Here is a 16,489-nt window from a genome sequence, read left to right as displayed (position 1 = left end):
AAAACTCTCAATTACCTGAAGTGATTGTTGTAAATGTAAATGGTGTCGTCAAGTGGCTGGTTGCTATAGGGGTAGTTGGTCTTGGTGTGGTTGTAGAGCACTGGTAAATATCTCTATCAATGGTACCATTCTTTGAACACACTGCTGTAATGCAGGAACCAAGCCCATCTGTTGTGTTGTAGATAGTCTCTCCAATTCCATATATCTTTCCATTGTATGTGCAGGTGCAGGCTGTAGATGGAGATTGGTTTATTTGTACAATTGGTCTGGAACAGTTACAAAATACCGTACTTGAATCTTCCCTTACCTTGGACATCATAGCGGCATTGGATAGTCATGAGGTTGCACAAGCTTGCAGGGAAATAAAATATATGACAAAATAAATATTGAAATGTTTTTTAAGTTTGGATAAATCAAATGGAGATGTTCCAAATTATTAAACTGCCTACCATGAAATGCAGTTTTTTGTTGTTGGCACTGTGTCACCGGTGTTAAAGTGGCCCTGCTCCTTATCATAGCAACCACATTGGTCCTTTTGAACACACTTCATATTGTCCTCATCAAAGAATGGCTGCTCAGGAGGGCATTTTGGATAGCAACCTATGTGAGGAGAAATTAACATCAACAGCAATGACATAAATGATGCTAATGCTCATCAGAGGGTGGCAAGGAAAGTCAGTTGGAGTTTCACAGACTCTGTTTAATTTAGCTATCAATGGACAACTTTGGGATTTTTTAACCGGGACACTATTTTGTTATAATCTTTAGGCAAATCATCAGAATTGTAATTGTAATGCGGAAAACAGTTTTAGAATTGTTTCTAGCGAGAGGCTACAGCCATAATCTACGAAAATTGGGCTGCAATGTAACCCTTTGGGGCAATTATGCAGGAAATGTTCCTGTTGTCTCACATTAAGCAAGTCTTGGTTCGACACAATAACAAAAGGACCTTGATAAAGTGAAAGATAAAGAATCAAAATAATTTAAGAAAAATCTTAAATCCTTTCCATCATTTCTGAATATAATCTGAGAAGTTCAATGCCAAAGACCAGCACTTTTAGGGGGTGTATATTGACAAGGTGGTGTAGAGCGGAACAGTAAACACCCTCTTTTGGAACAGCTCTAGTTCCGGAAGTAAATTTCCCATTCATTTTCTCAATCTTACTAAATTATATTGTTTATATTGATAATACAAGTTGTGTCATATATTATGTGTGTGTGTATGGGTTTGTGTGTGTATGTATGGTGTTTCATATAGTGTATAGTGTTGTCATCGACATGTTAGGTTCCTTTCTTCCAGACTGCATAATAACGTTACTTGTTTTTAATACATGTGAATTCAGACTCGTATTCCAGTTACATGTTCATTCCACATTGTGTATTCCAAGCATTTATGCTACCAAAATTAATAAAAAGCAATGCTAGTGCTATATCATATATTTTTACTAGTGGTGGGCATAGATAAAAATAAATAATCTAGATTAATTCCTAAATTAATCTAGATTAATCTAGATTAAAATGGCAAACTGGCAAAAAATCTGTTTGTTTACCTTGACAGCGGTCTTGCTTCGCCATTAAGGGGCTTATTTTACGTTATTACACGGGTCTTTTCAACGTTCCGTTCACTTGCATGGGCACTTCACAACTTCAGGCGGTGAATTATTTTTTGATAATTCATTGGTAACGGATGAATAATGACCGCTGTCAAGGTAAACAAAATGACTTTTTGCCTTTGGTATCACTCCGCACGTAGTCCGGTAACTTGTCAATGTAATAAGCGGGATAAGTATCAACCCAAGCGCTGTCGGTTGCTAAGCGACGACGTCAACGTCTTGGGCAGACTATTTCTCTGATGATCAACACTAAGAATGCTGGTAACAAATACATTGTAAATAAATTGTTTCGTTTTGGGAAGTAGCCGTGTAATAAGCGGGATAATGTATAGAACTTTGGCGGTCATAATAATGTATAGAATAATGTATAGGAATTTGCGGGTATATGTCCCGCGCAAATTATTATTATTATTATTATTATTTTTATTTATTTTTTCTTCTCCCCTCGCGGTCGACTTGGGATCTGTCGGCGGTCTACTGGTAGACCGTGATCGACTGGTTGGGCACCCCTGATCTAAAGGAAATCACGGTTGCTGTGGTAAGCGATCGAGTTCCGTTCAGCAGTCATCGACGACTTGACTTGTGCGGGTGTAATTAACGTTTCCATATTAACAGCGAGCTCCACCAATGAAAGACGTTGCTTTACATTTTAGGATTATGGTTAGTGTAGTTGCTGTCTCAAATGAAACATGTTTTTCTTAAAACTTCACTTCAAGTTCACGTCTTTAACTTTTGGCTTCTACATGAGCATATTCCATCGTCTCACAATATAACGGCATGTAGTAGGTATACTTTGGATGGTTACGACATTATTGCCTCTCATCAAAACCTCTATGGAGAAAATGTATGGGATTTTTACTTCCGGAAACACACTGGCTCTATTGCCATTTTCCCCCACGGAATACATTGCAGCACATTTCCATTGGGTATTCTTTCAGACCCAAAATGATTAGAAAATGAGGTCCATGTTGAAAAATGCACAAGGTTTTTCATCAATAAAAGCGGGCGAGAGATTTGAATTTAAACATGTTGAGCTCGAATTCAGAAATGCAAAACATGCATGCAGCAATGCAACATATATTTTGCATTAAAAAGCATAATTAGAGAATAGCTTGTACCTTCTAGGGGAGGTATTTGTGTAGAGCAGCCGCCGAAGGGGTTCCGGCAGGTTTTCTGGCAAGGTGAGCCACATGGCTTGTAGTGCCACTCACATCCACCAGGGGGATTATAGTAGTCACAGAATAACGCTGAAAAAATATGTACATTCATGCCAGTATTTCACAGTATAATAAATTAAGTACAACATTTTTGCCTAATATTTTGATTGAAGATCTAATTCTGGATTGATACTGCAGTATCGATTGATACTGCATTTTATGTTAAATTAGAGACATCCTAAAAATAATCTCCAAGATTAAACCAGTCAGACCAATCACAAGTCATTATACCACAGTAGTTTGGAGTAATCGAATGCACACATGCAGTCCAAAACACAGACCCCATTTACACCTGGTATTAACGGCTCGGCCCAAACAAACGTGTGGCTTAGAGTGTGGCACCCGCCTCTCATTCACTTTGTATTGAATACGTGCTCGCGATGGGCAAGGAATTCTTGTAAGGCGATAACTTTAGTTAACGGGCTAGGTTATGAAAATGAGCGCGTCTAGCTGCTTTGCCTTCACGTGCTACTTACGACAGATCACAGGGGTTCTCCATTGTATGCAGGTTCCAGCTTCATTGCATGCCTGAGCATATGCTGCTACAGCAGTACAGAAACATTCGCAGTCTCCTCCGCTGTCACATGCACATGAGTCAAACACACAGGCCTCGTAGTAAGGACTTGGATCCACCTAAGGAGAGATAATGGTGTTTGTTAGCAATGACTATACTTTTCTATCCAGGGGGCAGGATAGTGTAGCGGGGAGTCAAAAGCCTACCTTTAGGCATCCTTGAGTGGCCTAAGGTCTACCTGCTCTTTGATACCATAGAAGTATATAACATTCACTGTAAGTTGCATTGGATGAAAGAATCTGCTTGGTGAACGCTATTTGATAGACTCAGAGCTCCCCTGTAAAATGCTTTGTTGACAGTTGCTAAACAATTGCATACTTTTGTCTGTTCAAAGCAAAGACGTTAAAACTAATCTTTGCTTACATCACAACGAAATAATACACACTACATCCAATTAGTACCATTGATCAATGATGGATTGTTTATATATGTCAGAGCAAACTGGGGAAACGCATGTTTCGTGTTGTAACCAGTACTCTACTTCACTGAAATCTTACCACTGAGTGGCAGCCGGAGAACACTGTGCTCTGTATGATGCTGCACTGCTTCTGTGCCCAGGGCTGCCTGTAAGGATTCATAGCACAAGGGTTCTTTGGGGCCACGGCATTTGGACAGCTTGCAGAATCCTTCCAACTGTTTCCAAATAACAGCGGGTTGGTCACCACAGCATTGCTCCTTGTAGTCAGGTCATTATTGGCATTCCCATCGTAGTTACCGCACAGACCACACACACGACCCTGTAATCAAACACATGCTTACTAGTTTCATAGTTGTCAGCCAGATCTACATTAGTGGTCCACACCCAGTCGACAAAAAAAACCTTTGCTGTATCTTTCAGCTACCTTCCAATCTGGGCTGAGCTTAATAAATATGCTGGTCCTCTTGTCCCACATTAGGATGAGGCCATTGTTTGCTTCAATGACAAGGTAGATCCCCATAGTACTGATATGGAACGGTGTTGCATCTTCTTTTCCATTTGAGATCTGGTAGGTTCCTTCTGTCAAAGTAAGCTCTGAGTTCTGGGAAATTCACAAAAACACAAAATCAGTCTCACAATGGCTTGGCAACAGAAAAAACTGTAAAGTTGAGGGTTGGCATGATATATGGTGGTGGTCCTTAATGACCTGTGTCGGTATTCATTGCAAGTCGATTAGGATAAAAGTGTTTTACCTCAAGGAACACTTTGATGGTCTTGGAGCAGGTGGTCCCTGTAGTTCCACAGGGGACGTTCTCAGTGATGACTCTAAAGGTCCCATTGCTTTGCACTGTGCAGTAGTCCTGAGGAGTATGGACAGAAGAGATCAATGCTATTGCGAAAAGTAATCTTCACTTTTTTGGCCCTGTACAAATACAATCCTCCTAATTGGAAAGGTATCAATGTAATCTTTGTGATATTTCTGCGTCTCAAAATTGTTTTGATGTCTAAAAAAAAGAAAGATGATTCCAAAGTGAGTGTGACCAAATCAAATGTATTATATCTCATCTGTTGATAACTTATCATTCGTTGATATCATATTTATGCCCCATACTTGAGCAAGTGTGTATTCACAGCTGCCATCAAAGTTGAAGCTCTTCTCATCGAAAGTGATGAAGTGGCCATCTCCGTAGACAGAACATCTGCCATAGCACAGGTTATTACTGCACTGCCATGACCTCTGCTTGCATGTGCTGTGGAATACAGACAGGTTAAATTAGAATGAAGGTTATGACGCACAATATAATCAACAAAATAAATCTACCCCTCTCAGAAATCAATGCAGTTGATTTCACCAAAAGATGGATATTTACATCCCTAATCTACTTGCTTTTATACCAAAAAATAAGTTACAAGGTAATGTATTGCAAGAATTTTTATTTAAATGGAAAAAACAAACCCGGACTTCATACTCTGAAAGGACAACCATATTTACCATGTAGTTAATAAGTCTTTCTTTACCATGTGTTACAGTCAATCTTAATGCTATCTCCTGGCTGGTATGTGGCGCTGTTGTGAACACAGGGACAGGACTCCACTGGGATGCACTCTCCTTTACCGTCAGACACCATCCCCTCTGGACACACGCAGCCAGAAATGCACTGTGTGCTCACCTGTATAGGAAATAAAAAAAAATTAAGCTGCAATTCATTCATGCACAGTAAAAAATATATGCATATTAAACAAGTGAATCTCGAATCCAGCAGTCTTAATTAGTTATAACATAACTTCTTAGTAGATACGGCACAGAGCCTGGGCATTCCTACGGAAGTAGACTTTCTGGTAATAAGTTCCCTCTGGGTCTGGACTCTTCAGGTAGCAGTATTATGGAATGGAAGACTATCTTACACAGGCCATGTCCAGAGTGGCACAGCTCTTCTGGCATTCGGTTCCCTTGGCCCCAGGGCCCGCCGTGGAGCAGTTGAAGAACACCATTGGGGCCACGCAAGCTACAAAGCATCAAAATACTCCCATGATTAAAACTCTTCACACATTGTATACCCTTCACTGGACACTCTCAGGTGTTCTATTTGATTGGTCTTTCAAATTATAGTACAGAAGGTTTATGTGTGTGTCTGCTTGTATTTTATTTGTTAAACTCACTTGGCATTTGGTAAAGCTGTCCAATGCAGCTGAGTTTGCCCCCTTTACAGGAACTAGATTAAAAAAAGAGCCCATCAGACGTATGAGAGAGAGAGAGAGAGAGAGAGAGAGAGAGAGAGAGAGAGAGAGAGAGAGAGAGAGAGAGAGAGAGAGAGAGAGAGAGAGAGAGAGAGAGAGAGAGAGAGAGAGAGAGAGAGAGAGAGAGAGAGAGAGAGAGAGAGAGAGAGAGAGAGAGAGAGAGAGAGAGAGAGAGAGAAAGAGAGATTATCTATTGTACCACATGGTTTCAATCAAATTTATGTACTTGGATTGTTTCTTATTTGCTTTATAAATAATGTTGGGTTGATGATAGACATGAGCTATTAATTAACCATACCACACAACGCCGTCCTTGTTGATAACCTTCCCGGGCAGCACCACAGAGTCCTTGTCGTAACATGGACAGCCATCAGCAGTCACACACTTTCCTGTGTCATCCAGGTACAAGCCCTCCGCGCAAGTACAACCATCCACAGAGGAGAAGGTCAGATGGCAGGTGGGGTCAGCCTGGCTGAGGCAACGACACGTGCGGCTTTGCTGAGTGATGTCATAGCTGTAGACCAAGCTGGCCCTACAGGTGGTGGCATACTTGCCTAGAGAGAGAGAGAGAGAGATCAGACGACGACATTGTTCTTTTGCTCTTGTGTTTCTCTAGCCGTCATCATCATCATCATGACATACATTCCCCACTACTGAACGATTAAATCGTTAACATGCCAACATACAGCAAACACACACATTCAAACACAGCTTTCTAATACAGCAGTAATGATGTTAAAGATATGTAAGGCAGTTTCGAGATCCAGACAGATGAAGCTAGAACCAACAAAATCCCACCCTTCCCTTCAAGCCTCTCTCCAAGTACATTCCTCCTCAACCAGACAACTCGTTTGGTATAGCTTTAGCAATGGTTATGCCCTGCCTGTGTCAGAAACCGGTGATGCATTATTTTTATTATAAATTATATATTAGGGGGGGTTAGCACAAAGTGCGAGGCACCCTATTATATTTGTCATTGTGGTTATTATTATTCTGCCAAAAACACCTACCCAGTGTTGTTTTTTGAGAAAAATTCCACAGCGGAACAGTGACCTTAGATGGCCACTGAAATAAAAGATTGGGCCAATGGTGGCACTATAGCAATCTTCTGAAAATAAAAACTTTGAACAAGCATAGCTCCTGACCCCTTTGACTTAGTAATGAAGGTTTTCTCACATATGAGTCCCCCTTTTGGTGAACAACTTCGTATCAAAAGCTATGAACTATGAAAATCGAATTAAAGGAGACAAAAGGCAGGGTTATCTCAACCCAATCTTCCCCAAACGTGGTGAAGTTAAAGGCACATGGGTCATGATCAGTTGCTTCTGAATGTATCTTGATTGGGACATAGGGGGTGCTTTAGCGATCGACTGAAAATCCAATTTCACCTTTCATGAAACTTTCATGAAATTTGTCTATCCCAACGGAAAAAAAGTAAAACAATTTCCCTAAGGAACCCATCACCTGCAACAACATTGCCACCGGACAGCCAAATTTGCCCTATCACCTTTAGGTGCCAAAAGGTATGATTAAGTTAGGGCAATCGTCACCAATCTTGGTGTACTTGAAGAAACATGGTTCAAGATGAACCAGGCTAAAGTTCATCCAAATAGGACCAGGACCATAGACCAAAGATTTAAAAGAAGCAAAACGCCCCACCCTTTTGGCTCATGGTCATGTAAGTTTGAAGACGATCACCAGTCTAGGCTTGTGCCAATTTGGGATCGGATTACATGTTGGCAATTGTAGGGGTGATTGACAACTTGTTTTTCCCAGGCCAATATTAGGGCGATTTTAGCTAACTTACTATCTGAATTTATTTATAAAAAGAGCGCAAACATACTGCCTCCTTCACAATATTACTTTTAAGCATCCTTGACTGCAAAACCCTGAATATTATCAGTGTCATGCTTTGCCAAATGTACGCATGCGCAGAAACGCAAAATAAGCTTGGATAGACCACCGCAAATGTACACATTTGGCCAGTGGGATATTCATAATGTCTGATGTTTTGCAGACAAACGCGTCTGAAAATGAATTTACAAATATTCTGTTTACCCGCCTGGACTACTTTGGATTAGACGAGCAAGCAACAAACACAGTCTCCTTGTTGAGTTGTGAACATTTCTTTTTTTATACCCTCCCCTTGATGTTCAATTGTGAAATAATAGGCAGAAAACGGAGAGCTATGTTTCAGAGTGATATCAGATCTCTACAATATGCACCCTACTGTGCCTTTGCAGATGTTTCTGGTGGAGAAGAACGTCAAACTAATTAGCTCTCCGAACCCTAACCCTAGCTCTGTTAACCAGTGGCGAACACATTTCAAAACTCTCTTTCTAGTTCCATGGATCTGACACCCAGCTGTTCTCCGTATGCATGCTGCTTACCAAAACGTTGCTCTTTGCTCCATAAGGGTCGTTTATGTTAAATGTCGTTTATGTTAAATAAATCTATACAATTTGGATGTGGATATGATAGACACACAGAATTTTAAAAGGGAGCCGTTTGATATGAGACATTACCATAAACTATTTATTTGATTAAAAAAAACGTATAAGTCAACCGTATAACAAAAACAAAAAGGTCTAATGGTCTGTGTTGGGCTCCTTGGAGCTTTAATCATGATTATGATTATTATTAAATACATTTGGGACTCACCACATACACCGTTTCTCCAGTCTGGGAGTTGGATGCCCGCTGCAGCACACGCGTGCACGTAGGAGGAGATGGCAGCGCACATGCAGGCCTCGCTGTTCTCACAGTTGCAGCTGTCATACATGCAGTTCTATAGCAGGACAATGCAGAAACAAGTCACTTAGAAGTGAGTCCCTGTTGTTGATGTTGTGAATTAATTCGTAAAGCTCCCACCACCCTTCAAATTAAATAAATATGTAAATCAATCAAATATGTCTCAAATAAAATGTGATAATAATAATACAATGTTTAAAGGGATACTTCACCGATTCAGAACCGGCGTTCTATCATTATAAAATCGCTAATGTAATAAATAAATAAAGTTTTTTTTCCCTCAGTCGAACCCAGTCTTCCCTTGGCCCAGCTTTTCTGAGTTGGCGTCAAATGACGCGTTTGACGACATCTCAGTAATGCTTTGCTTGCCTGCTAGAAGGGCCGAGGACTACAAACCACTGGTTCCGCAAATTTGTGAGCCCACCAATAAGGAATGAGGGGGGGCGGGGGCTCACGTACGAGATGTGAACACAATGTCCGCCATGTTTCTTCATGGCTTAGCTAGAGAACAAATTTGCAATGTGAAACAGCCGAAGGGGATTTTGGAAATTCTATTGTTGGATTCGGACATTCAGGGCTATTTGTACGAGCCAGAATACAGCCAGGAAGAATTGGGAGAAACAGACGTCTGAGCATAGAGTAAGTGTTGTTGTTTTTTACTAACACATTAGCTACAATAGTTTTGAGTCCCGGGGAACGTGACAATGTAGTTATCCGAAAGTAGCCGATCTTATTGGCAGAGCATAGGCTACGTTACGTTAGCTTTTCTCAGGCTAGGATGAACCGATTTCAAATTTTTTCACATTTATAATACATATAATTATTTAATTCATACAACCTTCATATCTCAACTGGTGAAGCATCCCTTTAAATGGACACCTCACGCATTTGCATTAAGCTTAGTATCATTAGAACTCTGTCATATTTTTTAATGGTCTTGCATCATTCCCTCATTTCCCCCTGAGAAGGAAGGAGATCCGTATCTGCCTCTAACACTTCCTGCTTTAAATGATGCAAAATGTTGGGGGGCTCTAAGTCTAAAAAATACAAGCACCTCAGGAAGGGTGACTTTATAATCAACATTATTTATAAAGCACCTTTGACTTGTTAAATTAATTGCTAGAACAATTAACAGCAGGACAAGGGTGGATGGAGGGCAGTAATCGATCAATACAAATAAGATATACAGCGAAAATAAAAACACCAGTTGCTCACGAGATACACAACGCAAGACAAAAGCAAATAGAAGTGGTAAATGCAATGGTGCAGCTTGGGGCCTACTCACATATCTGTAGGTTTCAGGGCTGAGCTCAGGATGACACGGCGCGAACACACCGCTAGGGTCGGTCAGCAGAGTGCACCAATGCTTGGCATACTTTTCTGTAGAGGAGCAATACACAATGCACACTAGTTAGAGATTCAGAAAGGGACCAAAGTGGTCGGAGTTAGCCAATTAAGTTATTTATTTCAGTGAAAGAAATATACACAGGCCTACAAAAAGTCCCAGTGTTGTTATTTCTCTTTGAATAAAGTCATTAATTAAAGGCCTCCCTCAGGGTTGGAACTATATTTGGCTGTAGATAGTATGTTAGGCCGATGAATAAAAAGTTACTATAATTTAAGAGATTTTCTCGTGTTACATTTTGAATATCTACCATTTTCTAGACTGAGACTGCATGGGTCCTCAAATTTGCTTTTAATGTCGAGGCAGCTTGCGTGCGTCTTCCAGCTGTTGGCGAAGCCCACAGGCGTGGCATCCACCACGCCGCTCAGCTTAAGGAAGTCATCTGCCTGGTTCTTGTTGAAGTTTCCACACAGACCTGCAGACCAGCACACAAAATAATAAAAAAATAAAAAGGTTAAATATAATATGTGGATTTTGCTCTGGAATGTTTGTGTAATAGAAGAAAAAGACGCACTAATAACATTATACAGATATAGAGGCAAAGGTCACAAACCACAGGTTTTGCCCTGGTATGCATTGTTGACAGTGATGTAGAGCTGCATGATGGGCTGAAGCTGGACCTCCAGCTGCAGGCCAGATGAGGTGTGAACCAGCAAGAAGAATGAAGATGCCCTGAAGGCATATATCCCAGCTTGGGGACAGAAGGAAGAGCCAGAGCTGTGTTAGGTCTCATCACATTGCCAAGAGAGGACACCTTCATAACGTAAAAACTCTCACACTACACATTATAATCAAGCATCACCATTATGAATCTCCCTTACCTCTCACTTAAGTGAAAATAACATTTAGGTCTGGAATATACCTTGCTAACCTTGGCCATACAGAGGATGATTAGGCCTTTACAAATAACATCAGCATAAATCTTTTTTTTTCTTTTTTTTATAATTATTATTATTATTTATTTGTATTTATTTCATAGTCAGTCAGAGTAATCTTCACACAATGAAGCCAAGTAGTGCCACTTGGAAAGTGTAGCAACACAGAACAATATATGTCTCACCAGCAGAGAAAGGCAGCTGAGAGTAGATGCCATTAACGTACACCTTGCCACTGGGCTGGATACTGATGACCTGCGTGGAAGAAGAGAGGATGTGATGGAAGCCTTCTAGCCCACCATCTTTGTATCCATCTATCCTTGCATATCTGTCATCACCAAAGGTATTTCAGGTCACAGCGGGGATGGGATTATGTCTGTACTAAACTGACAAAAGGGGTTGTGTGCGCGAGTGTGTATCTTTAAGTTGCCTGTTCTCTTACTGTTTTCTCGGCGGTGAGGGCTATGGTGACAGACTGCAAACAGGTCTCACTATCAGTCAGTCCACACTGCGCCAGGTCTGCCTGGATCTGAAACTGGTTTCCTTTGCAGTCCTACAAACGCAAACACACTTGGTCATACTCCACCTTGACATCTTATGGGGTTGATAAATACATACTCCCCCCAATTTCACATTTCATTATTTTCTTGTTGTTCAGTGTAGATTTGTGTAAGAGGATTTGTCAGAGGCTGTGTAGTGCAAAAGTCGATTTTCATAGCAATATTGTAGCAATGCGTGGTATCTTGCATCCCAACCAAACAATGGTTTAGAATGGTTATATCAAGATTACGCTATGTCTATGGTGACTTTGTAGTCAGTTTATAGAACAGTTAATTTACATTACTTTGTTGACTCAAATAACATAAAGTTCATAAGCAGAACATAAATATATGGAAGGATTTTTTGTTACTTTTCTTGTGGTGGTTATATTTTCTGAACTGCATGCATTCACATCTTCAATACCTTGGCCAGAACATAGGAGCAATCTCCATGGAAGGTGTAGACCTTGTCATCGAAGGTGTTAATGTGAGACCCTCCTTCTACAGAGCATGTCCCCGGACACTCCCCGTCTTTACAGTCCCACTGTCCGCCTCCATGACACGTACTGTAGAAACGCACGCACACGGGCACACATGCGTGCAAGCAAAATTAATGATTGATCACATAATACAATAGACGCATTCCTTGAATCTCTCCTGTCATTGTAATTGTTATTTTTGAGATGGTAGCTTATTAGCAAAGACATGATATGGATGGTATTCAGAAGTCATGTACCATGTCTTGCAGTTGCTGGGGTAGGACTCCCCAGGCATGTAGGTCTTGCCGTTGTAGCTGCATGGGCAGCTTTTCAGTGGAACACAACCTTGGTTGGTTACGTCGTCCACAACCATGCCTGAAGAGGACAAGGACAAAGCATCACACAATCATTCTAGAAACGGTAGATACATGGTGTGCACAGCTGACCATAAGTCCTATGTAAAGAGATGATCCCTTGATCTAAGTTAAAGGAATATAGTCTATTTAGTTGATAATATTACAAATGTATTGTAGTGATTTATCGTTCATATTATCTGATGTTAATTGTTTTCTGTTAAAATGTTATGAAATGTAAATGTTAAGTATTGTTATTTGTGGTTGTACGTGCATGCGTGTGGGCTGACCTTCTGGGCAGAAGCATCCATCGGTACAATGGCTGTCACAGGTCTGGCTGGCATCCGGGTTGCTGCATGTGTTAGCGCAGGGACTTCCACACTCGTGGTACTCCATGTTGAAGGGACAAGTCTTCCCTGCAACAGCATCATCCCATGCCCATGTTATTCACATCAAATCTACACACCTAGTATCGATTTAAACTATCACTTCGACAGTCACAATTTAACCAATGAATGATTAATTTGAAGCTGCTCCAAATAAAAGATTTGGGAAACGCCGCAAATTCTGTCTATTAGGAGCGCCCCTTTGGAGCGCCATGGATGCATTTCCATAAACGATCAAGATGGCTGCCGCTGATTTATCACACGTTTTATTGCTCTAATTGGTTGTAGGTCTAAACAATTTAATTGAATGGGTTGGAGACTGGTTTGCATTTGCGATTTGGCAATGTAAGGCTAACAATCCGGCAGTTGGAAATGGAAACCTATCATGTTGGATTATTCTCAGATAAACACCCTTTGTAGATTGCCCTTCCTCCCAAATCTGTTCTAGTTTGTTCAAAAGTGGTCCTTACAGCAGAACTCCAGGGTCCTCCACTGGTTTGGTTTTCCGCCGGCATGAACACACTGTCTAGAGAACTCAGAGAGTGTGTTGCAGAGGCACAGGGAGTTGGGCTTGCTCTCTGTGCTGGTGTTGGTAGTGCTGCTGCTGCAGTGACAGATATCAGCCACACAGGCACTGGCGAGCGAGGCCACATCTATCAGACCCTGGCAGCTGGTGAAGGCTGGCCCTGCGAATATCTGCTCGCAGAGAGAGCTCTGGAGGGAAGAGTGTCGAGTTACAGGTTGATGATTAACAACATCAATCGTTCGGGAAACTTGTTCAGATATAGGTTTTTTTATTGAATCCTTTGTGATGAGTTAGGGTTCAGCTACTTGTGAGCTGGTGTGTGCTCTTACCATGTTAGTGCATTTATCCACGGGAACCAGTTCATAGTCATTGCAGGTCTCTGTTGGGCCGTTCATTTGCCAGAAGCTTGCATACTCGAGAGGGGAAATCTTGATAGCTTTGGATATGTTGAGAGAAACATGCCGTTGATATGCGTTAATATTGATGTTTGATTGATCTTTTTCCATTAATGATCATTGGAAATATCACAACATAAGATGGATTCGAATTTCAAGTCAAAAAACATTTACCATGGCTGTAGAACTCATCGTGCATACCGTTGAAGTCTCCACAAAGACCACAAGTATGATTCTTGTACTTTGTGTCTAGTTCGACCTGTATGGCAAAGCAACATATTCATCACCGGGGGGCTTGTTTTAAGAAGCTGGACGTCCAATTTAACAAAATATGTTTCATGTTCTGAATGTAAAATTTGTAAGGAGAGAGATTAAAAGAACACTGCTTCATTCCCCTGATTGGTCATTTATGACGAATTAGGGCAGCTTTCTACATTTCCATTTAGGGCATTTAACCAAAGCCACAACCATGCAAGGCTACATACAACACATCACTAGTTAGGTTTAGATGTCTTGTTCAGGGATGATACAACATTCGGCTAGGAGGAGCTGGGTATTGAACTAGCAGCCTTCCGATTACAAGTCAACCCGCTCTACCTCCTGAACTAAGCTGACAACTTCTAAAATAGATAGTGGCTCATACAGAGGCCGGTTCATACAGTGAAACTCGAAACAGACAATCCCAGAGGTGATTACAATTACTAATATAATAAAGGATGGATCTGTCACCTTTAAGTGTGTCATCATATTAATCAATCTACTTCAATTTAGACAAGAGACATGTATAGGTCTTTATCATCGAGGACAAACTATATAACTTGGATTACTTTTCGATATAACATGGGGTGGATCTTTGGGAATTTGAACAATAGCCAACCGGGCAAGTAGACCAAGTTTTAGTTTAACTCGCTCTTACACAAAGGTGTTTGTTGCCATGAACCAAATGATCTAAACCAATGAAGATAGAAAGAAGTTGTCACTGCAGGCGTGGGCTATGTTATCTTGGAACTAACCTGCGATCTATCTGGTTTACTCATATTAGGTTTACAGAAAGATTCATCATTGAAACTGGACTAAGAGTATTCTAGTCTTGGTATCTAAAACGGAAATTCTGGGTTCCCTTGAATTCTGACGTACAATATGCATATTCTTCTCTGCAGCAGCAACGGGCAGATAATATAATCTTATTGTATCACGTTGCTATAATTATTAGTTTCCTACCAGGAAGGAATCTTCCCCATTCCAGATGGCACTCAGTCCCAACTTTGCTTTGATTTTGATGTGGGTGGTCGTTCTCTCAATGAGGACTCCTGATTGGCTGAATGGCAAAATTGCGCTGGAGGAATAAAGAGAAATATCAAGCACATCCTATTTAAATCTCATTCTCAGGCCTGTTGAAATAAATCATTAGAAAGTGAGCCATTTCCCACATGACATAACTAACACATACTGTAATGGCCCTTTGGCGTGTGCATTACTGTACTATATACTGTGAGCCTCCTCCTCGCTTAACGCGGTCTATCAATCGCCATACACCAATGAATGTTTATTTTACAAAAATGGCCTGCTAACTCTGATGGAGTAAGAACCTACGTCTCGCCATTGATGACTACGGAGCCCTTGGATAGCTCCACCGCCATGCCGTCCAGCTTCATGACCACACTGCTGATGGTGGGCGTTCCATCGACCAGCTGCCTCCTCATCTGGATGTTGAAGTCCTGGAAGCTGCTACCGCACAGAGACGTCAGGACATAGTTGCAGCTTGAGGGCAACTGAAAGAGGTCCCCATCGAATGTCTTGAAGTGGAAGTTGCCCCAAGTACTGCAAACCTGGCCATTGTGAACGGGGCTTTGGCCTAGAAGGGGAGGAGAGAACATAGCTTGTGGAGGTGTTCAGCATACACAGCATGAATGCATTATCAAGCCCATTCCATAGATATTCGTTCACATTGAAGAATCATCACTACCCCCGAAAAGAAAATTTAGGCAAAAAGCAGTGGAGAACTGGCTTCCATCCTGCAATCCTATCCACAATCTTAAACACAATACCTCCACTATCACACAGAACAACACTAATAACCACCACCATTACTACTAGTTGCTACTAGTTCCACTCTTGCGTCAATTCTCAAATCCTAGTATTTCTTCCAAGCTTCCTATCTGGCATTGTACCCCTTCAATTCCTGCAGAGAAACCTACCGCTAAAAGAAGATGCAAACGCTGCTGAAAGTGTCAGCCAGAGCAGCCAGTCGTTTGCCATTTTGAACCTGTGGTACATCGCGACCACAGTTAGGTTTGAGGAAGACGGGGAGGCAGAGCCAGGTCTTTATACCTCAATGGAATGTCTCAACATTAGACAGGTGCAACATCTACCCGCCCATAACCTCCCTCCCTCGCTCACACCTCTTCCTCCTACCTTCTCGCCTCAATTGTTCTCTGCTCTCTCCAATCGCTGCCCCGCCACACCCACTCCCAAACCCAAGGCTTGTGCCACCAGTGACAAATGACGAGGATCTCTAATTTGGTGATGACGCTGAGACGTCTCCTCTGGCCTGTGCAGGAGGCAGGAGGGAGGGGCAGGGTGGATACAAGGATGTAGGCAATTTCAATATGTTGTTGTGTTCTTCTGGGAATAAACAGATACAAGGTTACATTATATGAGATTTATTTAGCTTGACACTAAGGTCCAGAGTAACTAATATTAAGTGCATTCAACCATGA

The 16,489-nt window shown here is 41.4% G+C and overlaps 1 protein-coding gene across 1 annotated transcript in view; it reads right to left on the bottom strand.

Annotated features, from left to right (window-relative positions):
* The window catches only part of LOC132472335 (mucin-5AC-like), a 35,875-nt gene extending 19,777 nt beyond the window's left edge, over positions 1-16,098 (bottom strand). The window contains exons 1-28 of the mRNA XM_060071918.1: positions 15,968-16,098; positions 15,363-15,624; positions 14,991-15,105; positions 13,944-14,028; positions 13,704-13,810; positions 13,319-13,562; positions 12,753-12,878; positions 12,367-12,484; positions 12,055-12,196; positions 11,534-11,644; positions 11,277-11,346; positions 10,770-10,907; positions 10,467-10,631; positions 10,097-10,191; positions 8,722-8,848; positions 6,359-6,614; positions 5,983-6,035; positions 5,728-5,828; positions 5,341-5,492; positions 4,934-5,072; positions 4,575-4,682; positions 4,247-4,423; positions 3,902-4,141; positions 3,307-3,463; positions 2,732-2,860; positions 450-600; positions 308-351; positions 16-231 (exon numbers count right to left, since the gene is read on the bottom strand). Coding sequence (XP_059927901.1) covers positions 16-231; positions 308-351; positions 450-600; positions 2,732-2,860; positions 3,307-3,463; positions 3,902-4,141; positions 4,247-4,423; positions 4,575-4,682; positions 4,934-5,072; positions 5,341-5,492; positions 5,728-5,828; positions 5,983-6,035; positions 6,359-6,614; positions 8,722-8,848; positions 10,097-10,191; positions 10,467-10,631; positions 10,770-10,907; positions 11,277-11,346; positions 11,534-11,644; positions 12,055-12,196; positions 12,367-12,484; positions 12,753-12,878; positions 13,319-13,562; positions 13,704-13,810; positions 13,944-14,028; positions 14,991-15,105; positions 15,363-15,624; positions 15,968-16,046 — 3,907 coding nt within the window. The 5' untranslated portion in view covers positions 16,047-16,098. The remainder of the gene's footprint in view (positions 1-15; positions 232-307; positions 352-449; positions 601-2,731; positions 2,861-3,306; positions 3,464-3,901; positions 4,142-4,246; positions 4,424-4,574; positions 4,683-4,933; positions 5,073-5,340; positions 5,493-5,727; positions 5,829-5,982; positions 6,036-6,358; positions 6,615-8,721; positions 8,849-10,096; positions 10,192-10,466; positions 10,632-10,769; positions 10,908-11,276; positions 11,347-11,533; positions 11,645-12,054; positions 12,197-12,366; positions 12,485-12,752; positions 12,879-13,318; positions 13,563-13,703; positions 13,811-13,943; positions 14,029-14,990; positions 15,106-15,362; positions 15,625-15,967) is intronic.
* Positions 16,099-16,489: the final 391 nt, after the last annotated feature.

This window comes from Gadus macrocephalus, chromosome 14 (assembly GCF_031168955.1).
Source record: "Gadus macrocephalus chromosome 14, ASM3116895v1".
Lineage (NCBI taxonomy): Eukaryota > Metazoa > Chordata > Actinopteri > Gadiformes > Gadidae > Gadus > Gadus macrocephalus.
The sequence above is the reverse complement of the archived record's forward strand: the minus strand, read 5'-3'. Positions and strand labels throughout refer to the sequence as shown.